The following is a 24,279-nucleotide window of genomic DNA, read 5'->3' on the forward strand; positions in this document are numbered from 1 at the left end:
GACAACTGCTTGTAATTGATCCCAGCTGTCCTTAGATGGCTGTTACCATAGAGTTCAGACTACAGAGCCCAAGAGTTAAAGGATTACAAATACGATTTGACATAGCTTTTCATTTTATTTTCACATAAAGCCCTCCATTTTCATCCATTTAGCCATCAGTTACCATGATGTAAATAAAACAGTGAATCTCACAAAATTTCACCATAAAAGGACTCAGTCTGTGTCTGCATAATCTTTTTATGATGTCACACACTGTATTGTGTTAAAAAAATGTACATTGTGTAAGGAATGTAAGACTCAAAGGCAAAGATTATGTTATGAGTGTTCTGTAAAGTACTTTAATCCCACACTGTCGGTGCTCAATAAATTTTAAATAGCAAAAAGTGAAGTTACAAATTCTAAAGTCTTATTCTGGCATCCTATAGGATGATAATGTCAATAATTAAGATTTTGATCCCACCTCCCATAAATAAATGCTGCAAGAGTATTTTCTTGCTTCAGCTTGGTATACATAAAAGTTTTTCTTAGCTGCCTGCCAAAGTATCCTGATAGCTATTTTTCCTCCTATGACTCTGACCTATTACTTCTGGTTTTCCTTGGAAATTTGTGGCTGTGAATGAACCCAAGAAGGCTGTGATCACTTAACCTGGAAAATGGATCAAAGTAGATTTTCATTTTGTGTGGGTAGATATTTGATTTTCTTAATCTATCAGCCAAGGTATGTTCCTTTTTTTTTAAGATTTTATTTTTTCCTTTTTCTCCCAAAAGCCCCCCAGTACATAGTTATATATTGTTCGTTGTTTGTCCTTCTAGTTGTGGCATGTGGGACGCTGCCTCAGCGTGGTTTGATGAGCAGTGCCATGTCCGCGCCCAGGAATCGAACCAACGAAACACTGGGCTGCCTGCAGCGGAGCGCGCAAACTTAACCACTCGGCCACCGGGCCAGCCCCAGCCAAGGTATGTTCTTAATCTTTTAGCAACTGAGCTGACTTACTGTAAAAGTCTTTCTAGGCCAGAAGGATAGGCATGTGACTCCTTAAATCAGTAGTTCTCAAACTTGAACATGCAGCAGAATCACCAGGAGGGCTTATTAAAACGCAGAACTCTGGGCCCCACTATCAGATTTTCTGATTCAGTTGTTGTGGGTGAGGCTTTTGAAGTTTAATTCCTAACAAGTTCCCAGGTGATACTGATGCTGCTAGTTCTGAGACCAAACTTTGAGACCCACTGCCTTAAAAAAAAGTTGAGCATTTAAATGCTCCTGTACATAATTTGCCATTAAGCCTTTATTTTACCTATTTATGCTTTCTGCAGACAAAACCTAGGCTAAACTGACAGTCTGTTCTGTTGAGTTTACACAAGCTCCTAAAAATCCCCAATTAAAAACACACACACACACACACAATACTATAACTCTTAGAACAGTAACAACTTACTCATTTTGAAAATGTTATTAAAGTCTAAAGAAGAACTCTGGGTTCTGAAGCTAACTTCAGTTCCCGTAGTAGTCATCATTCTGTTACATTTGGAAACAGGCTTGTTCTAAAATAATCATTTGTGAGGCAATGACACTTATTCTTTTCACCCAAAGGAAACAGAAATAACAACACAGGAAGCACTGGGCAGCCTTAGCAATTCTTTTTGGAAAGCACATTTAATTCACTGTTGCACAACTCAGAGGAGGAGGTTAGGAAGTCAGGAAGGCACTTAAGTAATTTCAACCAGGAATACTTAACAAAGACAAGTATCTTGAAATCATGGATGGTCTTGGAATACCCAAGAGGTAAAGAACTGACTCATTATGTGACTACTTGTCAGGAATGTTCAGTTTCCCATCACTGTCCACAGACCCTGAGATTGAACATAAATTATCTCCAAAAGAGCTGGGCACAAATAACCTCTTTGGGCTGTATCTGATGCGAAAATACCATGTAGGGGTTCACCCTACATGATGCCAAAACTGACTGCTATTTGCTATCTTGGGAATGCAGCTATGAGTTCTCTCCACATATAGACAAAGAGTACTGGTCTTCAAGGCCTAGGAGCCTCATTCCAGAAACTCAGACAAGATTCCTACTGATTTTTTATCCTTTGGATACATGTTCTTCCTCTTTGACATAGTTTCTTCATATAAACTATCTTATCTAAAGAAAATGTCCAACTACTACCCTAATGGACTCTTTTCTCAGTAGCCAAAGGTTACAGTAAGGTTCTAAACTTCTTGGATTCATGATCATCTCCCCCTCCTACATTACCATCCCCCACAGTAAGGCTCAATCGTCTGCCCTGTTCCTAACTCCAAGGCTTATTCTCAATGTCAACACATTGATACAGAATACACATTTCAGTGACTTCTTATGAATTCCTCTTCCCTAATATGTGGACACTAATGTGTGCAAAGTGAACAAAGAAATAATAACTAAGTGGAGCTTAAGTGCTACATCAGGAGATGTAACTGCTAACAGAAGTTGGAGAGGGGTTCTAAGAGAGGAAAGAACAAGGATTCTTCATTGAGAAAGGTGATATGGAATGACATCTGCTCTTGACAAAGTCAGGTCTCTCAGATCTCCCAACTTAAAAAACAAATAATATCAACATTCCACAGAATCTTGACCGCATGTTTGATGCCACAGTAAGTCCCAGCATCTGAGAATGTTGATTCTGAAAGAGACTTTCTAGAGTGGCTGGTCTAAACCCATCATTTTTCAGACGAGAAAAAAGTGAGGCCCAGGGAGAAGAAAATGACTTGCCTTAATTAAGGTTAAAGGTTCCTTAGCTGCAACACTGAGGCCAGGACTTAGATTTTCTGATCATCAGACCACTGCTTATAGGTCCTTCCCTTTTCCTTGAGGGGTAGGGGTGGTTGTTAATGTTGAACGAACGTAAGCACCCTTGGAGCAACTGCTATTGCTGGGAAAAAAAGAACAGCCCATTTCCCTCCTCCTCAAGAAAGTCCAGCATGTCCATGCATCCACTCCACAGGCTTCCAGGATGAGAGAGCCCTCACAGACCCAACAACTGGGCAGCGAATTGCTGTGAATGATGCCAAGTGGGAGTGTCTGTATTCGGCCCAAGTCTGTGTGGTTTTTTATATTTATACTCTCCTTCCTCCCTGTCACATAAAATTACAAATATAATGCTAGTGTGTTTCTATACGTGTTCCTTTAGATTAAGCAAGTCTCACCATGGTTTCAGGTGCCCCAATGAGAAAAATAAAATAAAATTCTACTTGTGGCCTCTCAGATTAAAGACTGAGTTAAAATGAGGTTGCCCAGCCCATAGGAGAATAGGCCACACATGCTGATACAACTGGCCCATCATTCCACCCCGGCCCCTCTGCCCAGAAGACTCAGAGCCCCATGGGAATGATTCCTTCACAAGACACCCAAGAGGTAGAGAAATGCAATCAGCCCTGTGGATGGATGTAGCACATAAAGGCACAGGGTTGGGTGTACGGAGGTGCCTTGGACAAGGGGCAGAAGGCCTGAAGGGTGGGGCCAGACCTCTGGCTCTAAGCATAGCACTCTCCCTGGGAGGAAAAGCTTTTGGTCGTAAGAGAAATTCTCAGTACGTAACAGACATCTACAGCAGTGAGAGTGTTGAAGTAGGTGGTGCTGGTCTAAGAGTGACATATTTCTAAAAGAACCTCTAGGGTGGAGCTGCCAATGAGGCAAATCTGAGGGTGATGATTATGAACTGGGGGACCCTGGCACATACCCCCAGGCCATGCATGATCCCTGGGCGACCTTGTCATCCTCACTCCCAACAGATAAAAGAATTAGGTAGCAAGGACTCCCCTAATGAGGGAACCATGCTGGACTGAGGTGACGGCAAAAGGCACAGGCAACTCTGAGGGTTCAGCTCTCCCCTGACTTCTCCTTCAGCCTGAAAGAAGGGCAAGGAGATAGAGGTACAGATGACACAACAAGGCTGCAAAGCCCAGCAGTTCCTACCATAGCTGCTGAGAGTCAGGCCCAAGAACCACAAACTCAGGGTAGAGTCAAGGTCCCTTTCTCTGGAATGAGAGGCCTCAGCCTTGCCCTTCTCTTCAGGGAGAACGGCCCGAGAAGAAAAGCTGGCTTCTCACTGAGGTAAAAAAGAACACCTGCTCAGCTACATGGGTCACTCTCAGGTTAAGCAGGAAGAATCCCTGAAGGAGGCATTCTGAGGACAAAGCTGAGGAGCTCCGCTTATCTGTGACACATCACAAGTTTTCAATTACACATTCCTCCTCTCACAGCACACTCACACGCACACATGCACAGACCCACACTTCCACATACTGACATTCTTCCAACCCACCCCAGTCCAAGCCCCCAGTCCCACCCCACAGACATTGTCCCCTGTAAACATGACAGCAGAGACACCCACAATCCTGGGACAGTCTGATAGTGATCTGAGGACAACTGCTTGTCGTTAAGTGCCTCGGTAGGTGATGTTGGTGAAGGTGGATGTGGCCTCTTTATACAGTGGGTTGTTGGCCTGTGGAAAAAACAGAAAAGGGTCTTACAGTGAATTCCTCAATTCTTCCCTACCCTCGAGGCTTACATTTCATCTGGGAAGTTTTTCCAAGACAGCAATCTCTGGAATATAACATTAATGTACAGCTTAATGTTCATTCTACTCACAGATTTACTCTTAAGATGGGAATGGACAGGAAATAAGAAGAGACATAAGGTGGAATGCCATCCTGCCACTATTTCTAAGGGGTTAAATTTAACCCATCACTTTTTAGTGATGCCAAAGCATTTCAGGATATCTTTTAGGCAACATCTCCTATTCCCTCCCTCTCCCCACACTCTCTCTTTTGCGCTTCTCCCCTTTTTCCTTTGTTGTGACCATGCTTGGGGATGTGGGCAGGGAAGAGAAATGTAGCAGGTGATTGTTGGAACTTAGAGGACAGCTTTTGTTCAAACAATTCTTAATTTGTTTCCAACTCATCTCTTCAAGCACTACCCACAAACTATCATGTTATTAGGAAAAAGTAAGACCCTGACTAGGTTTCTCAAATTATTTTCTAACAAAAAGTGACAAATCTCAGAAGGTCTGGTAGTCCTTAGTACCAACACATTCTCACACAGAAACGCAACACATTCTCACATGCCTCAGAGGTTCAGGATTTCTATACTGTACTAACAGAACCATCTTAGTTTCTTGGGACCCTTGGGTACAAAGTCCTAAGGTCTCTATCAAATGGGAACAAACTTTCAGCCTACTCCTGAACATTCATGGAGTCAAACAGCCATTTGGAAGGTCCAGAAAAAAGTTAAAATGTGGAAGATGAGCCAAAGGAGGACAGAGTAAAATTCAGTATATAGAAGGTTCTCCATAAATGCTTGTTTGATTGGATCCAATCAGGATTAACTGCAGGGAGCATAAAAGTAGAGTCTGATTTGGAAGCTACCATCATTTGAGGAAAAAGAGGAGAATGAGATGGAATGACATCCTGCCACTATTTCTAAGAGACTGACAAAAAAAGTAATTCCTATAGTAATCTAACTCCCTTTCACAGTTAGGCAAGGTGCCTAACTTCTCTGTACTCAGTTTCCTTATCTATAAAATGGGAATAATAAAGTTGCCTACCACAAGGGTTGTCATAGGGATAAAAGAAGTTAACACATAAAAAGCATTTAGAACAGTTCCTGATACATGGTGAAACCTCAGTAAATGTTAGCTATTGGGTTTTTTCTGTTTGTGTTTAATGCCTTGCACTTCATCAGGATATAATGTATTATATATTCTCAATGTAGGATTCTCAAGTGTGTCTTGTCTTCACAATGTTCAGAGCAGAGCTGGGCCCTGTCTGTGCTCTGTCAGTGCTCTGTCAGTACTCACTGACATGGCCCATGGTCACTGGGTGGTAGAGAGAGATCAGGTAGTTTCCAGGAAGCATAAGCACAACGGGACAGTCAGACTATCTCCCAATTTCCAGAACAGAGGCTATCTGGGAAACTATGGTGCTGGCTGAACATGGCCACCCTAAGCATCTGCAGCCTCCACTTCAGCCTCTCAAACCTATGACTTAAGAAAACGCCCAGCCCAGCCCAGCCCAGCCTCTTACAGTGTCCCATTTTGCTCTGGCTCGCTCTTCCTCAAATTTAGCAAATTCCTTCCGGTCATGGATGGTGATGAGGAGCTTCCAGATGAGCAGAGTAGCAAGACCGATGAGCAGAATGGCCCCCATCACTGAAAGAAGGACCACCAGGATGTCAGGGCCCTTGGGACACTCTGTCAGGAGAGAGCACAGAGCAGGATGGTTGTGAATGGAGCAGGAACCACTTGAACTGGTTACAAATAAGATCTTCCTGACAAAGTCAATGAAGTTCTAGAAAGTTCTCTGAAGGAAACAGGACTTACAAAGTAAATCAGTTAGTTTTTAAAATGAGGGGGCTAATCTTTAGGACAAATTATTGATCTGTCTTGAGTCGTTAAAATCAAAGGTTGTGAGCTGGTCACCCACAGGCAGAATCTAGCCTACCGGCATGGGTTCACACAAGTGTTTATTAACAATTTAGGGGGCCAGCCCGGTGGCATAGTTGTTATGTTTGTGCTCTCCGCTTCAGCAGCCCAGGGTTCGCAGGTTCAGATCCCAGGCATGGACCTAGCTCTGCTCCTCAAGCCATGCTGTGGTGGCATCCCACATACAGAATAGAGGAAGACCAGCACAGATGTTAGCTCAGAGACAATCTTCCTCAAGCAAAAAGAGGAAGGAAGATTGGCAACAGATGTTTGCTCAGGGCCAATCTTCCTCACACAAAAAAATTTGATTTTGTTGGCAACACTGAAAAATTACGAGATTCTTCCCCGAAAATTTCAGATTCTTCTCTTTAAAAAAAAAAATCAAAAGATCTAGAAACAACAGGCTAGATATGAGGAGCAGCTACCCCTGTTAGATGGGATTTGTTTTCTAATTTGCCAGAGTCCTCACCACTCTCTCTTTCCTCCACTAAATGGCAGGAAAGTGTGACTTGTTACTGAGTCTGTGCTACTGTGGGCTCTGGAGCCAGATTACCTGGGTTTGAACACTGCTTTGCCACTTACTTTGCTATGTGACCTCTGATAAACTATTTAACCTTTCTGGGTGTCTGTTTCCTGTCTCTCCATCTTTAAAGTGGAGAAAGTAACAGCACTGACTTCAAAAACTTGTTGTGAGGAATAATTAAGTTAAATATATTTAAAGAACTCAGACGGTACCTGGCATAGAGCCAGTGCTCAATAAATACCAACTGCCATTATTGCTGGAGTTGTTATATCCAGCTCTTTTCACTAATTTATTTACCTAGCTCCTGTAGGCGTTTGAGTTTGTTACCCTGGTTCAGATACTTACATCCCTGAGGGCTGGTAACCTAATGACCTTTTCAGCATACTTAGAGACCAAGCAGCCCGCCAACCAAGACAACATTTTGGGTTCCTTCCCAAAATATTTAGTCATCTAAAATTCTAAACCTATTGAGAGCCGACTTCCTGTTCAACCCCAGTCAACAACAGACACAGACAGAGGTGTGTCACCCTCTGAGGGCCAGGCTGAGAATGCTCTACAGAGCTCTGCTTCCCATAAACCATGGGTGTCTGATGGGTGACCTCACTCAAGTAACTTCTCAGGTGTTATGTAATTAGGCGTGTGTATATGTGTATTGATGGGTGTGGAGAGGAGGTCACACCCACTTTCCACACTGTCTCTCACCTTCTTCTCTAAACACACACCCTATGCTCACCACATACTACCCCAAAACAACTACCACCACAAACCCAAGCTGGCTATTTCCCAAGCCACCAAATTATAACCTGTCTATAATTAAAGGAGCGCCTGGAGAGAGGCTGTGAGGTTCCAGTGTCCAAGTTCTAGGAGTGAAGGGCCCCAGTGCTTCTGGGAAAAGCAATTATGAGTTCTCTGGAAGATTGAGGTAGGGCCAACCCTCAAATCTCAAAGTGAAATCTCTTCAATTCTGCATATCAGTATGGGCAGGACAGGTAGAATGCCAGGAGGTCTTGAGGGGGAAAAAATCAGTTAACCATCTGTCCTGAAAAGAGTGGATGGCAAACTTCCTAGAAGCAGAAGACAAGGTCAGGTGGTCTCTGGAGAGCCCTCCCAGCCACAGCAATGAGGACCCAGGGTGGATGACCCCAGGTCAGGACAGACTGGGTAGGTTTAGCAGATTTGACAAACAAATGTACAGGAAGTCTAGTTAAATTTGAATTTCAGATAAACAACAAATAACTTTCTCGCATTAAGTATGTACCAAATATTGTATGGGACATATTATATTTTATCAGGCAACCCTATCTGAGAGTAATGATGGCCCAGCTCAGGGGAGCCCATTCCATGTGGGCTGAATATCACTTGGCCAATGGCAAGCCCTGTGGCAGTGCTCTGTTTACTGCCCTTCAAAGAGAGCATCTGCAAGAGCATGAATTTGAGAACAGAATGAGAATAATGTCCTCCTACACTCAGGGACTCCAGAGTCCCTACTCAAAGCCAGAGCCCCTGAAAATGGTTGGGAGTGGGGAGTGAGAGAAGCAGAACTTGGCATTCTAAGGAACGAGAGAGGAAATGTGGGTCTGCGGTCCCATCTCCTAATGTGGAAGAAGGGGTCTACTGGTAGTAAGCCAGAAAAGTTACCCCCAGGGGGTTATTTGTACCACTGAGGTTATCATCATCTTTGTTCCCCACAACTCCAGGCAGTAGATTCCAGTCTCGGAATACCGAGCCAAATGATTTTGGCGATACAGCAGGAACCAGAGGATTGTTGTAACAGAGATGAAGTAATGTTAAATCCAAGAGCAATAACATACCAACCTTCTGAAATGAGAAGGGACAAAGGTACAGATAGGGTGGTTGTGGAAAAATCCATAAAATATGTTAACATGGGCAGATGGGAAAGTGTGAGGAAGTCATGGCCAAATAATCCACATCTGCTCCCACACAGATACATACCCAGGCTCTTCCCTCTCCCCTTCCCCACATCAGCTCCCCCTTGAGTCATTAAATAAAACTAAGCTGATGCCCTTTCTTTACCTTCCTTCTCCCTTATAAAAGGCAAGAGCTCTGGGGAAGACTGATGAACATCACAGATGGGGGCACCATGCTCTCCTCTACCCATGAAGATAGCAACACCCCGGTGACATAGATGTGGCAGCCCTTTTCCCACTTTCATCCCCCTCCTTCTCAAGCATCAAAATTCTCGCAACAGATGTCAAGACGTATATAAGCCTGCTTATCTCCTAGGAATAATCAGTCATCTTAATTTATTCAAAACCCATTTATTGTCTTCTTTGCAGATGACTGAGCCAAGTATGCAGATATAACAATAGATAAGACAGAAACTGTTCCTGTGTTTATGGAACTATGAACTATTGAGGGAGACAGGTGATTAAAGAAGCAATTTAATAGCTTCAGGAAAGCTAGGGAAGCACAGCTGCTGTGAGAGTCAAACAGGAGCACCAAACCTAGTCAGCAGAATGGAGGCTGGAGGAGGCCTGAGAAGGCTCATGGGAAAAGTGATGTGTCTAAGGCAGAGGCATCAAATACCAGGAGCACTAATAAAGAACACAGAGACATAGGTTTGTGGAAGTAGGACACGGCTCAGGACTCTGGATTTTTTAACAAAGGAACATACAAAAGTTCGAGAACCGCTGCCCTAAAGCAGGAGCCAGCAAACTATGGCCTGTAAGCCAAATGCACCTTGACACCTGTTTTTGTAAATACAGCCAGCCCCTGCATTTACATATAGTCTATGCCTTCTTTCCTGCTACAATGGCAGAGTTGAGTAGTCACGGCAGAGACCACAGGGCCCACAAAGCCTAAAATATTTAACATCTGGCCCTTTACAGAAAGTTTGCTGGCCGCTGGTCTAAAGGAGGATTTGAAGAAATCCCTCCAGCTATAAAGAATGTCAAGCGATTAACTGATTTTAGCCTCTGCCTTTAGAGATTGCCCCTTAACTCCCCTAAGTTCTCGTCCACCCCCAGCCATACCATAGCCCTTAACCCTCTCAGCGTCATTACTGATTTACATGCCTGTCTCTCCCATGGGTTGTGAGTGCCACGTCTGCATTATTTACTGTTATATTCTCAGCAGCTAGCACAGTGCCCGATATATAATAAGTACTCCAAAATATTTTCTAATGATTCATATCAATCTGTTGTTTAAGGGAAAGGAAGGAGAGGAAGGTGGTAAGCAGAGGCAAGCAAGTCTACTTTAACGGGTGGTGACAAACCTGTGGCTGGTCTGTGTGTGATGGGATGAGCTCTTCCTCTTGAGAGCAAGCACTACCTTTTTCTACATTTTTAGTGTTGAGGGTAGTGAACCTGGTAAGGTCAACACCTCCAGCCATCAGGCCTTCCTCTGGAGCAGCCAGTTGGTTGCTCTTGGCAACCATTTAACTTTTAGTAGAGCAGATGCCTTGTGCTGAAAAATGCTAGAATTTAAATTCCTTACTTCTTAACTTTATCACTTCAAAAAACGCCATGATATATTTTATTCCTTGATGGGATCCATATCTACCTTCTTCCTTTCCTTACCCACCTTATTTTTTCTGTCTCCTCAATTAGCAAATCACTTTCTTGCTCATATTTGTATAAATATATCCCCCACACGCAGAAGACAGGCCCTAAATTATCACTTGTAAGGCCAGGCTTAACCTGGCTGTTCTGTTTAAGAGGAGTGATGGGTGGAAATCACTGCCTAACACAGTTCTCCTTCTCCCTGGGGTAGAGCCAGGGGTCCTCAGGGTTCACTCACCTGGCTCTTCTACCACATACAGGATGGACTTTCCACTGGCGTCTTCATAATACTGGAATCTGACAACACAGTCATCCTCATTCTTGTAGGTACAATTCACTGCATCCTTGCCAGTATCCACTAAGGAAGAGGGAAAGATGGGAGAATAAATGAGTCAAATGCTGGAAGATGGGGCCACCCCCAAACCCCAATCACGAGACTTCTGGGAAAGTATAAGACAGGAAACCCTATGCCTGACATTAGGCAAGATGCCTGGATTTGAGATGGCTGTCATGCCTGGCAATTGCCTCCAGACTACCCTCACTGATGTATTTTGTCCTTCACAGGCCATTTCTCTTTCTTCATCTACAAAAGGAAGATGATACACACACCTCACAAGGTCAGTAGAGAATTAAACAGCATAAAGTAAACAGTACCTAACACACACTGGGTGTCTCCTTCCCACTTTTCTTTCTCTGCTTGCTCAATGATTCTCAGTAGTTTGTTTACTCAGCCCTTATATTTCTTCCATTTCTGCTTCTGATCCAGAGTTCCTCTCCAGAGCCATCCTCTCTTCTCGGATTCCCGTTGCATTTTATGGGTTTCATCCCTTCTAATTCTAAAACCTTTTATTCTGACAGGGGAACTATGGTTTACCCTCTATCAGCTGCATTATGCCCTACACTGATGAAACCAGATGGGTAAAACTGACATATGATGAGATTAAGCAAATGTTCCAAGGTCACACAGCACATAAGCGATGGAGCAGGACTAGAACATCAGTCTCAAGGCACATCGTACAGACTTGAACTCAAAAAGCCTTCAGTAAGCCAGCAATATTGTAATACAGTGGAAAGAGTAAGGATTTCAGGATTTAGTTCTAATCTTAACTCACCATTAATTTGCTTGGATAAGTTACTTAACTTCCCTGAGATTCAATTTCTTCAGCGTCAAAATGAAGATAACAATAGTACTATAGTTCACTTCACTGGGTTGTTGGGAGAAGAATAAGATAATGTGCATAAAAAGATACTTTTATAACTTTTGTAAGTTATAAAATTCCATACAAATAAGCATTTGTTTTTATGATTACCATAGTGTGGGGGTGGGAGGAGAAATACTTATAAACTAACTTGTAATACTCATCTGGTCTAGATGATAAAAATATCTCACACCTCAGCAGCCTCTCCCCACTGAGCTAATCACAGCAAGCCCAGTGTCCTCCAGAGCAAAAGTTGTCTCTTCAAACTCAATCCCCAAATTGCTAGCCCCACTTGTGATATTAGCCAAAGAGTTCAGAGATCTGACTCTTTTCCATAACACCCCCACCCAGAAGCTGACTAACTGGCTGTGTCTTACTGTGGCTCTCACTGAAGAGGTGTTTGTTCCTTTCATGGGAGATGGCTATCTCAGGAGAGATTGCCATCTCCCTGACACCACCCAATGCAGAGCTGGCTCAGATAACCGCATCAGATGTGCTGATGGCAGCAAAGGTCATCTCCTTTTAAGTCAAGATGAAGTACAAACCAGAATACTTGCAGGCAAGAGTTTTGCTCCCCACTGTATTTCTGTCTTATTCCAGAAGGGGCTTCAGAGAGCCAAAAGGGCTTCAGGATAAGATTTTGGCTACAAATCCGTAAGGGTGAAAGTTTCCCTCCAAACAAGCAAAGCTGTATGTCTGGGCATTGCTGAATACTCTTAGTTAAGTAAACTTAGTAAATGCTTACTAGCCTACTAAGCTAAGACTGTCATGGGCAACTACTTCCCCACTCTGTGCCTCAGTGTCTTCATCTGTAAAATGGGTATATTATCTTCCTTTCCTTGAGGAGGTAGAGTTAGGGTTGCCCAATTTATACATACTTGAAGAGTTATTTGCGGGATCATGCTGAGTCTGTGGGCTGTGGGAAGCAGAAGGGGGCTTTTATTAAGTGCCTTCTGTGCATCAGGCCTGTACAAAATGCCTTTGAGGTAGCAATTACTCTCCCATTTTACAGATGAGAGATGGGTAGGTTCTGGGATTAAATCAGAACAACCTGGGACCCGGGTGTGTGCAGCTCTAAGACATAAACTGCACTTACTAAGCTCCTTCACAGACTCGATCTCATCACGACAGTAACGGGTGCAGGTATTCTCCTCGTAGAGGGCTCCCCGCTCAAACTTCTTACACTCCACACACTCCCTAAAGGAGAGAGAACACGGGGATTAAGGCAAGGCAGGAGCAAATCTCAGCATGTTTCAGTCTGGCTCTGACCTCCATAGACCCAGAATGCTCCACCTCAGAAAACAAACACACAAACAACAGCATCTGAAAGACAATCCTGGGGCCCAGACAGTCAAGTCTGGAGTCCAGGGGTGGGAGTGCCCTCCTCATCCAGAGGTAGGGCCCAGCAGGCAGAGGCCCCCAGGTAACTTCATTAAACTTCTTCATGTCTCACCCAAGACTGTGGCAGGAGGGTGAACCCTATACCACTTCTGGGAGCCTTAAAGCCAGAACAGGTCATGTAATTTGGGGGCCCAGTACAAAACGAAAATGCCAGGCCCCTTGTTCAAAAACTACTAATCGTTTCAAGACAGTGATAACAGAGCATTAAACCAAGTGTGGGGCCCTTCTAAGCAGAGGGCCCTCTACAAACGCACAGCTTGCGTGCCGTGAATCCAGCCCAGCTTAAAATGGTAAGAGAAATGGCAGTGCCATGGACTTGGGCTGACAGGGACCTCCTCTGACCCCAATAAGTGAACCTCTCCTGTTTCACACAGTGTCCTTCATAACTCCAGCCCCACATCTCCCACAGAATCAGAACATCAGCACTGGAACATTCCCCAAGAGTTACCTGGTTTAGCCTTTCTCCCGACTCAGGGATTCAGGATGCCACCCTGGAAGAGGGGTCTCTCCAACTGGAGTCCAGCTGGTACTACTTTCGCCCCTTCATGGTTGGCTCTACCTCCAACTTTCCCCAGAGTTTTCAGTGGAAAGAGGAAAGCTAGCCATTTGGCTAGAGCAGACTCTTCCTAAAGCTTTGGTGAGTAAGAGACAGAACCTTGAGAGCTGAGGATTCTAGTTTGAGCGACCCTCTCCCCGCTCCCAGACACCTAACTCTCTCCAACTCACTTCTCTGTCCACTCACTTCTTAAAGGTGCAGGCATCAGGGCAGGTGGGACACTTCTCACAGGTGTCCCCGTAGGAGCCCGGCTGGATGCAGACGCAGCTGCCACATTCACACTTGCCCCGGCCGCTGCACAGCAGCCCGTTGCTGGACATGCAGGTGTCGGTGCGCGTGGTACAGTTGCAGTAGTAGCCAGTCCAGTCGGAGTCACACAGGCAGTCCCCACAGCTGCACTGGCCATGGCCTGAAAGCACACAGCCCAAGAGGGCAGACCAGCTGGTAGGCACCCCCACCCCATGACAGCAGGTCAACCTGCCTTCCAGCTTTACTTCTCATCACCCCCCTCACATTGCCACACATTAGCCACCACACCACACTGTTCTCCATCTTCTACGCTGTGCTTATATCCGCATGCTTCTATTCATGCTGTTCCCTCTGCCTAGATGCCCTTTCATCCTGTGACCACTACCCAACTCCTACTCACCCTTTAAGGCTCAACTGAAATGTTCCTTTCTCTCTGTAACTTTTTCTGACCTCCCCAGGCAAAATCCCCTGTCTGCCCACATGCTTTTCCAGCACTTATATAGACAGACCTCTATTTCAACCCTTCTGTTCAACCCATTTGCTTGCCTATCTGTTTCTCTTTCTAGATTGTGAGCTCCTTGATGGGGGAGCACATATCATATTAACTTTTCCATCAATAGTGATTAGCATAACATCTGATACAGAGTAGGCATGCAATTAATGTTTGTTTTTTTATCCACTGATTCAACAAATATTTATTGAGCTCAAACCACAGCAGTGAGCAAGACAGGCAAGGTCCCTACTATCATGGAGCTTACAACCTAGTTAAATTCATCGAAAACCACACACATTCACCAACCTGTACCTTGTGTTACATTATCATAGTATCGCAAAGAGCCATCAGCCCTCATAGGAAAGACCTATTCACTTTACTATACGAGTGTAGGAATGGGAGAAGAGACTGGGGTGGGGGTTAGACTGCTTAAATGCAGGCATTCACTCTAAATGCTATATCCCCCTAATAAGCATTTAACAAGGCTTTAAAAATTGGCTCCTACACCCTGCAGAAAGGTGACTCATTCTCCAGGACTCTGAATCAGGAAGAAGTGGATGAATAATAAAAATCTGATTGTTAATCAGAGGAAAGGCAGGGATCAAGAAGGAATTAACCTGAATTGGTCTGAAAATCATGCTACTATGTGAACAGATGGGCCCCAAGATGGTGGAGGAGAGAGTAGGCCAAGGACAAACAGCAACTAGCTGGCACCTACTGCTCCCAGTGACCCCAGTGGGTCTGACTAGAGGCTCTTGGCTACTACAGGTCCCTCTGCCAGTGACCCCAGCACCATCCTCTCAGTAACCACATTGGCATTCAAGACTCAGATACACCTTCACTGACTTAGTAAAAAACGTCTGCTTCCCAGGAAGGATGGGAAACATAACTTCATCTGCTCCAGCTGCCGAGTATATCTGGAGAGCACAGACACTGGGCTGGCAGAAGGGTGGAGAAAGGAAAAGATTGCATTTTGAGGATGGGTTCCCTCGAAGTACAGCTTGTGGTGAGGATTCTTGTTCAAGCGACCTACTGGGGAAGTGGAAGGGAGGGAGGGAGGCAGGACAGGGAAGGAGTCAAAGGCTGACAGGAATGCTGTCTCAGCCAGAGACTCCTTTCAGCCTGATCCCACGGTGGGCTCCCAAACAAACCAAATGGCACCACAGAGCTAGCCCCACCTTGAGGCAAAGGGATTGGCCTTGTGTAAGCCCTTGTCCATCAGTCATTGGTCAAGGTCTGAGGACAAGACAGTGTCTGTCAGCTGAAGATAATGCTCCAGAGAAGGGGCAGCTGTGAGCTGTTATCAGCAGCCCTAACAGCAGCTGGGGGGTAGGTGTGCCAGCCAGCAGTGGGGCCCTACAGTGTCCATCACACCCAGTTTTTGGCCATGGCTCCTGGACAGGGAAAGGCCGACAGCCCAGAGGCCTATCAGCACTCAGAGGTCTCAGCCTCCTCAGAAACCCTTGTCCCATAGTGTTTCCTTTGTGAAGCTAAACAAAGTGATCTTTGAGAAGACGGACTGCTGGGCCAGCCAGGGAGAGAGGTTGGGAGTGGAAGTGGCAGTCTAGAGCCAGCAGGCTTATCCTAAACCCTGGCAGGGTCAGCCCTTAAAAGGAAGCCACAGTGTGGTAATGTCACAGGACTGGCACCCCTCCAGCAAAAGGGGTGGCTGAGCCTGGGTTTATAGGAAAGTCAGAGGAGAGTAGTGAGATATGAAGAGAAAGTGTAGGAGGAGGTGGGTAGGGAAGAAGGCAGCAAGGAAGGGGTGGGGAGGGGGAGAAAAAAGGAGGAGCAGGGATTTTAGGTCAGAGGGAATGCAATCACTCCCCCTATACAGCTTGACCTGGGCCGATGCATCACTCCCCTCCTTCATGAGCCAGCCCTTCTTTGACATCCCACCTCTTCCATGAAGCTGCCCAGGCCTCCCCTGTCCACAGTGAGTCCCTCTGGTGACCCCGGGGACACCTCACTTCCAGGATCTGGCAGGTTCTGCCTCGTGTTGTGAATTATCCTTAGGCCAGTTAATGAAGGGCAAAATTGCCTTCCTCATGCCTCTCTACCCCACAACACTGCGGCACACAGCACAGAAGCTGGCTCACAGGGGTGCCTGATCAATCTGTGTTCACGGAGGTGGCAGGTGGAAGAGTCCCTTGAGGACAAGGATGCACTCCTTGATGTTCGAGGCGGGGGTGTGATAATCTGCAAACATGAAGACCATGTCTCCAACGGAGAGGAGAGAAGACGGAAGCCCAGAAACTAAGGAAATGGCCGAGTCATGGCGCTCCTACCTCATGAGCCCCTGCTTGCGGCAAAGAACAAAGCACAGAACAGCGGCTCCTGGGTGGGTCAATGGTGACCTGGGCTCTGAGTTCTGAGAGGTCAATAATTATGCGCGACCCCTGCTGACGCATATGGGCCAGATGCCTGGCACAGAGCAGGTGTTCAATGAGTGTGTGCTCCTGTGTATCTGTCACTGGAAAATGTGATGATGGCACCACAGGGTCCAGACCTGAGGCCAGTGGGCACCCGACACCCTGGCAGGCAGTAGGGGAGAAAGGCCTCTGAGAGGCTGCAGTGGCCCCCTGGGGTTCCCTCTTAAATTAAGCTGGAGCACAGTGAGGACGAGCTGTTCTTGCACCAGTGGAGGCAGGAACTGGGGCTACTGACCCAGGCAGCTTTGTTTTGTGGCTTCAGTGGGGCTAGCAGCCAAAGGAAACACACTCTGGCTGGGATCCCGCCCACACTGCCTCACACCAGACCAAGAACAGTCAGGCCATGGAGGAGTGGAGGGCCTCCTTCTGTCCCTGGTGCCCCCACTAGGCTATCTGTAAGCCTCTCCTAGGGCAGCCCTTTCCCCCTCAGTCCCAACCTTCTCCGCTTGGGTCTCCCACATCTAACTGACCCATTCTCTTTGGTACTTTGAATATGATGTAAATACTATAAAATATTAAAATGAACTGAAATTCCTGCCTCACCCCCTAATTCATACTGCTGTTTGTATATGTCTGTTTGTACCTGATCTCTCTCTCCCCCTAATCTCTCTGTATCATTTTTCTCCAATTTCTCTCTCAAATTTTGTTGGCAGGAGTAAAGGAAACAATGTTGTAGACAATAAAAAGGAGCCACTTTTATATTACGTACTCAGGCGTGCTGTGCTTTAGAATGAGACAGATTCACCTTTCTTATCAAGCTTTTTTAAAGGCTGATATTAAAGTGAACATCTGGGTGGATTACCTCAGCTGGTTAGAAGCCCCATGCAAATGAAGCCAATCTGCGTCACAGATTTGATCACCATAGAAGCCAGTTATAATCTCTGTTCTATTGGCCACCCAATACACCCATAAACCAGTCCCAAACAATCTGTAAATGTCTTCAGTCCGTCTGTCACAAGAGAGGTTAAGCCCCAGTGATTATAGCCCAGCAAAAACCTATCCCCAGTGCCCCAGGAACAACTCAGACTGCCTATTTGCCTCAGAGAGTGTGTCTGCAGATAAAGACTACATTAACGTTAGTTCAAATTCCAGCTGGGGAAGTACCCCAGGAGACGTCTTTGGGGCAAGGAGAAACCAGTTTGAGATTATCAGTAGGCCTCAAGATTTTCCTGAATTTTGAAATGAGAAGGACAACTCAGTATCCTGCAGGGAGAAGGACTTAAAATCATAATCCCCAATCTGTAGGCTGGAATCTCTATGGCAGTGCTATCCAATATATATCTGTGCTGTCCAACGTGGCAGCCGCCAGCCACGTATAGCTCCTGAGTGACAAAGGAATTGAATTTTTAACTCTAAATGTAATTAAATTTAAATGAAAATTTACTTAAATTTTAATTAGATTTGATTAATTTAAATTTAAATAGCCACACATGGCTAATGGCTACTATATTGGACAGCATAGATCTAAAATCCAAAAAGTAATAATAGGACCAACAGTGATAACAAAATAGTGCTGACATTTAATATAAGAGCTTAATATTTTCCAGCCATTGTTCCAAGTGTATTGGCTCATTAAATGTGCTCCAATCTCTTGCATATGTACTACTACTTTCCAAGTCTTTTGCGATGAAAAGATAATTCATGTAAAATAACTATTACTAACTTTACTATATATTCTGACATCATGTATTTTCCAAATCTGTAAATACTAAAAATTCAATTACCATCAGTCAGTGATTTTTTTTTTTACCTTAAAAAGGGATTAGTCATAACCTCGAAAAGATTAGAAACCAGTGACTTAAAATATTAGCAGAAGAGCAGATGAAAGAAAGGAACTATCTTCACCTTCAAGTTTCCTTACTCCTTCCCACACTATTCTAGGAGAGAAGCCCCTGAAAGCAGAGCCCATTTCTGCTTCCTTGCATCCCAGGACTAAGGACATAGAGAGATGAGACCAATTAAAGAGAACCTCATTTCTGTCTTCCGCCACTGGAATGGAACACCATCCACTCAGCTCTGTTCCCTGGGCCTTCCTGTGCTCACCTCAAGCCCTGGCCTACGTTTCCAGAGGCTGCAGATGTGTGAGTGTGGGTACCAGGACAGGAGGGGTGTGGAGTTTTCTCACCTGAGCACAACTCCCCCTTGTAGCGGACACAGGAGAAGTCATCACACTCGCAGTACTTGCCCGTGATCTTGCCAAAGTCACTGGTGTGGCAGACGCACTGGCCACAGAGGCACTCGCCCCGCTGGCTGCAGATGGGCTGGCCCTCCCGAGGGCTGCACTCGTCCTGCTGGGAGGGGCGGTAGTCCTCTTCTGAGCACTCGCACTGGGACCCGAGCCAGCCAGGCCCACAGCGGCACACCCCACACTCAAAGGTCCCGTTGCCATTGTTGCAGCGGTGGCTGTAAGGCTCAGCCCAGGCCTGGCAGGCACAGTCGCAGTCAAAGGTGACCTGGACAGTGAGGCTGTCTTTGAAGCCCACAGGCTTGATGGTGAAGGACTTCTCCTTCTCCTGAGGGCAGCCACGTACCTTAGCCTCAATGCTGAAGCTCACCTGGATGAAAAGTAAGATCGCATTCAGACACAGGTGGACACTGTTAACACTCCAGCCCTGGAGGGAAAGAAGCTGTTCCCTGCCCTGCCCAGGAATACGAAAACGGGGTGTCTTCTCCTCCAGCTATCTGCAGTTCCTCAGCCTTCCCACTATCAAGATCTGCAAAGCAAAACAAGAGCCCAGGGATAGCTTTGCAGTAGTGACATTACCTGGCTGGGTGCAGAGACATGGGTTACAGTCACGAGATAGGTTTGTTTTTTTTTTTATTCCACATGTGAAATAAAGCAGCTCAAGCAGAACAGAACCTGTGACTTGTGAACACTCTGCTCTGGCCAACTAAACTAGCTGGACTGATTACATAATATCAGCAAGACACGCAAAGCACTATTTTGCACCACATAATGCCACACAGTTGGCAACCACAGGCTCAGGATCTACTGTTCAATTTCCACATAACATTTCATCACTTGTGCAGTCAAACACATTTCAGGCCAATATTTCTTACATGGGGTGTGTGCACATATGCCGAGAATATAGACAGAAAGCTAGATGGACAGATGGATGGAGACAGATATAGATATAGATGATATAGATATACATATCCCCCTCTTTTCCTCCTTCCCCCTTCATCAACCCCTCTCCCCTTAGGCAGAAGCAGAACCAACCACTAAGGAAGGAAAGCCACAGTGGAACTAAAGGGGCAAAGTGAACATTTGCATTCTGAAATTCCACGAGGGTGCCTATTTTCGCCTGTTCCATTTGCTGTTGAATCTTCAGCAGCTAGAACAATGCCTGGCACAAAGTCAGTGCTCAATAAATATTTATAGATGACACTACCATTTTACATTATGGAGGAAAGAAAGGCATTACCTTGAGGGAGGTTGGAGACTGATTAGGAGCTAAAGGTAAGAAGTATTTTCATTTGCAATCAACTGTGCATAAACAAACAGAGGTAACCTAAATGAAAGTTTTTAAAAATCCTGATGGTGACGTTCTCTTAACAGATAGAGAAGGTTTAGTCAATAGAAGCCTCAGAGGGAAACACTGGCAGCTCCATCGCATCTAACTTGTAATGCGCTTCAGGAAGAAGGTCCAGGGAAGGAAGGGGTGGGGTACCCAAAGACGCTCCGGGGCACAGGCCAGGGTCAGAGCTGCAGCTTCAGCCCCTGCCCAGCCCACCTCACCGTGTCTCCAATCTTGAGTCCAACACAAGACTTGAGGCCTGGGATGACCTCGTTGTTGAGACAGGTGGCGTTGAAGGATAGAGACAACTCCTCAGGGAGGTCACGTACTTCCAGCTCTACTTTAGAGCGGATTTTCTGAGTAGAAAAGGGCAAAAGAAGGTAAGGAAATGGGTAGGAGCCAATTCCATCCCCAGCAAAATCCACCAGGTGGCCTTGGACTCACCCTGGCAGTGCCTGATGCTGAGGTTCACTTAGAAGCTGCCAGAGCACCCCAGCAGCCTGTTTCCTGCTATATTTCCTGCCCAGGACCTGCTCCCTCTCTCTGTCCCCACTTGTGTCTGAGTCTGGGTAAAACGTAAACCAGCTACACCCTCCTGCAGGCCTCAGGGAAGTGCAAAAGAGGAGTGCTAATGCAGGTCACCTTGGGCAGAAGCACTTTCTACCTAAGTTTTAATTAACCTCTCCTTCCCTGAAGTTCAGCTCCCTCTTTCCTCTATTGTTGGAGCCCAGCTCTCCTTCAGCCTGCCCCCACCCCCTAATTTCATGGCTCTGCTCCTTCCTCATCACCATCCCCATCCCCCCTTTCCTTCTACTTTCTCTAAGCTCTTCATTCATTGTTCATAACGCTCCCTAGCATTCTTTTCTGAGCCATTTCTTTCTCAGAAGGCCGCATTCCTCACAGTGCTGGCCATTACCTGGCCTCAGGAAGAACGAGAAGAAGGCAGTGAAGGCTGCGCGGTGGACTAGCAGCCAGGACTCCCAAATCTGAGCCCTCCGGGTAATGCCAAGTGAGGTGGACTCTTAGCAGACCCATTCCCAGTGCAAGACACTTACTCCATAAGCATCAACAATGAGCTGGAGGACATTGCTAGAATCGGTAGACAGAACTCCCACTGTGGTCCCGGGGATGAGCTCACTGTAGTTCTAGAAAAGAAGATAAAGATGTCCAGGGCTGACTGAATCAAGGTGATGGTCTCCAAAAGCCCTTCCCAAAGCAGACTGTGGGTCTTGAAATGAAGATTGAGGGAAGGATAGGAAATTTTACTTGTCACTGCCAGGAATAAACCTAGCAGTTTTTCAGCCCTGAGCAAAATTATAGAGAACTTCTCACATCCCTCACCCCACTGAATTACTCCCCTCCACCACTGCTAACATCAACACATCCATCCTGCTAGGTTCAAGGAGGAGAGAGGCCACAGAGAGGAATCATTGGCTCCAAGGAACAGGTCAGAGGAGGGTCTTTCCTGGTGGGAGACCATGGCCAGTGCTAGTGTGGACTGGTTGCCTGAGACAGGTCCCCTGTCACAAGGCCCATCCCACTCCAGGAAGCCCTGAAGGCATAGTCACCTGGTAGAGATTGACGACATTTTCAGTCACTGCAAAGATCAAATTGATGTTTTTCTGGGATAGCTTCTCGGTCATCAGCCCCAGAGAGGGATAATCCTGTAAAAAGTGAGGATGTGGAGGTTAGTTAAGAAGTCTATCCAGATACATCACTGGATTTGAAACCATAGAACTTGCTGATTTGGGCTGTAGCCCAGACAGTGTTGGTGCTCAAACCTTTTCACCCTATGACCAACATGAGGCCAGGGGGTAAGTCGCAGCACAAAGCTAGTTGTGAACTCCAGGGATAGATGAAGAGGTAGAGGCTGGTGGTATCAAAACTAAGTATCTCTTTCTTCCCACATGAATTCAATGCATTCATACCATGGAGCAGTTTCCATGGACCAGGTAATGTTAGGCTTCACTGTTTCGAAGCTTTCTCCTGTTATGGAGCTTCTGACAGATGCCTTGGCTTGGTACCTGCAATCCTCTGTCTTGTGCTCTCAACCTTCCTTTCCAATCATCATTCACCTCTCTCCCTCCTCCACTTACCACTGACCTGGCACACTCTCTTTCTCCCATCTGGAGTGGCCTTCTTTTTCATAATTTTCCTCCTTCCTTAAGGCCCAGCTCAGTTCCCACCCTCTCCATGAGGACTTCTTTGACAAGCCCAGCTTATGATGAGCTTTCCTCCTTTGAATACATAAAGCCCTTATTGACTCTGCCATCCATTTAGCGCTAATCATCCATCTTGTGTTATTGGTAACATATCTCCTCAACTAAACCAAAATCTCCCTAAGGGTAACACTTTATATAATCTCTGTTTCTCCCTCAGCAAGATGCCTTGCATAGAGTAGGTGTCAGTGATTACTGATTCACCCATTGCCTGGTAGTGCTTCACTTGGCTATGGTTGACACCAAGGAACTCAAGCCACAATAGAGATGTTGGTGAATTGTGAACGTGTCCCTGTGACCCAAGACCCTGCAGGGAGCTCATAAGATCATCTAACTCAGGCTCCTGACTCTACACAGGTGTACCTTTAAGCCACCTGGATGACATAGTTGCTATATTGTCTGTAAGAGATGAAGAGTTCACACCTCCCCCAGATACCCAGAGCATCAGCATTCTGAGGGTCTCATTTTCTTTACAGCTTATGGCAATTTCTCCTGTTTCAATTTAAACTCTTTTGTTCTTATTTAACCTTCTACGGCCATAGACAACACCTTACAAGAAGTCTCCTCATGTATCAGCTAGATCATCCTTTAGCCTTCTGTCTTTCAAGCTTAATGACTCTGAGCCCTTTAACCTTTCCTCACAGGACCAGCTCTCCATGCTTTTGATGATCTTTGTCTCTTTTTCCTCTATCTTCTTCCAATAACCACAAGTAAGCATGGTATTCCAAAAAGGGGCTAATCATGCACAGTAGACAGGAAGGCCTGCTCTCCAGCTGGACCTGCAAAAGTCCTTTGAGTCCATTCTGGATGCCATGATGCTGCCGTACTAGAGGCAGTGGAGGTAGTGATAACACTAACGATATCCAGGACCATTTCTAACGGTTGTACAGGTTGTACCCCAGATGAAGGTGTCCAGTTGTTGGCGGGGTGGGGGGGGGGGTGGTGAGGGCAGGCTGACATGAGCCCTGAACCCTGCCCAGAGGAAGGGCTGCCATTTACATATTCACACAAAGACTGTGGGTTAGGGCAGCCCTGGCCATAGTGAATAGGGACCATCAGTGGTGTGGTACAAAGAATCTCACCATGGTAGTAGAGGCAGAGTAATGGTTGTCACTGCCAATGTGACACTGCCCATCATTGGGCTGGACAATGCCTGCCAGTCTTCCATCCAGTGCTATATGGGTCTTGGCATCAGTGGTAAACACCAGCAAGTGGGATGCATCATTCCTCCAGCCAATCTTCTTCTGTAAAAAAATAACAAGGCAAAAGACAGAAAGCAACTTTAGCCAGGTAGTTGGTAGAAAACAAAGACTCAAGGACCTCCCTGTCTGAAGGGCTGAAGAAGTCATCTTGGAGAAGAGCCTCAGTCCCAGTCCTTGGAACACAAACTGGAACTTTCCAACTCAGGGGTTTCTGTTCTCTTAGGAAAAGTCTCAGAGCTGATTAGTTCAAGCAGCTGAAAGACACCTACTTCAACTTCAAATATAACTTTTCCAGTGATAACCACATGGCCCATCTAGAAACCCACCTGCGTTTGCAGAGCTGGGCTGGGCTAGAAGAAATCCCATCTGAATATCTGCCCACTTTGCTGAGGTTAAGTTAACTCAGGCTTGACTCTGATCCACTTCCAGATAAGGTGGGAAAATGTTCTCCCCAGGAAACATCTGGGACCACTGAGGTTCAAAAAAATGTCAACTCTGGCCAGGGAG

At 45.9% G+C, this 24,279-nt stretch overlaps 1 protein-coding gene across 2 annotated transcripts in view; it reads right to left on the reverse strand.

The window, feature by feature from the left end:
- Positions 1-95: 95 nt before the first annotated feature.
- The window catches only part of ITGB3 (integrin subunit beta 3), a 49,613-nt gene continuing 25,429 nt past the window's right edge, over positions 96-24,279 (reverse strand). Inside the window, exons 6-15 of one of the 2 annotated variants that reach the window (XM_070225634.1) lie at positions 23,653-23,814; positions 21,920-22,015; positions 21,407-21,496; positions 20,568-20,707; positions 18,959-19,383; positions 13,846-14,068; positions 12,799-12,899; positions 10,742-10,861; positions 6,062-6,228; positions 96-4,482 (exon numbers count right to left, since the gene is read on the reverse strand). In XM_070225634.1, coding sequence (XP_070081735.1) covers positions 4,417-4,482; positions 6,062-6,228; positions 10,742-10,861; positions 12,799-12,899; positions 13,846-14,068; positions 18,959-19,383; positions 20,568-20,707; positions 21,407-21,496; positions 21,920-22,015; positions 23,653-23,814 — 1,590 coding nt within the window. In that variant the 3' untranslated portion in view covers positions 96-4,416. 2 annotated transcript variants of the gene reach the window in all.

Source organism: Equus caballus, chromosome 11 (assembly GCF_041296265.1).
Source record: "Equus caballus isolate H_3958 breed thoroughbred chromosome 11, TB-T2T, whole genome shotgun sequence".
Taxonomy (NCBI): Eukaryota; Metazoa; Chordata; class Mammalia; order Perissodactyla; family Equidae; genus Equus; species Equus caballus.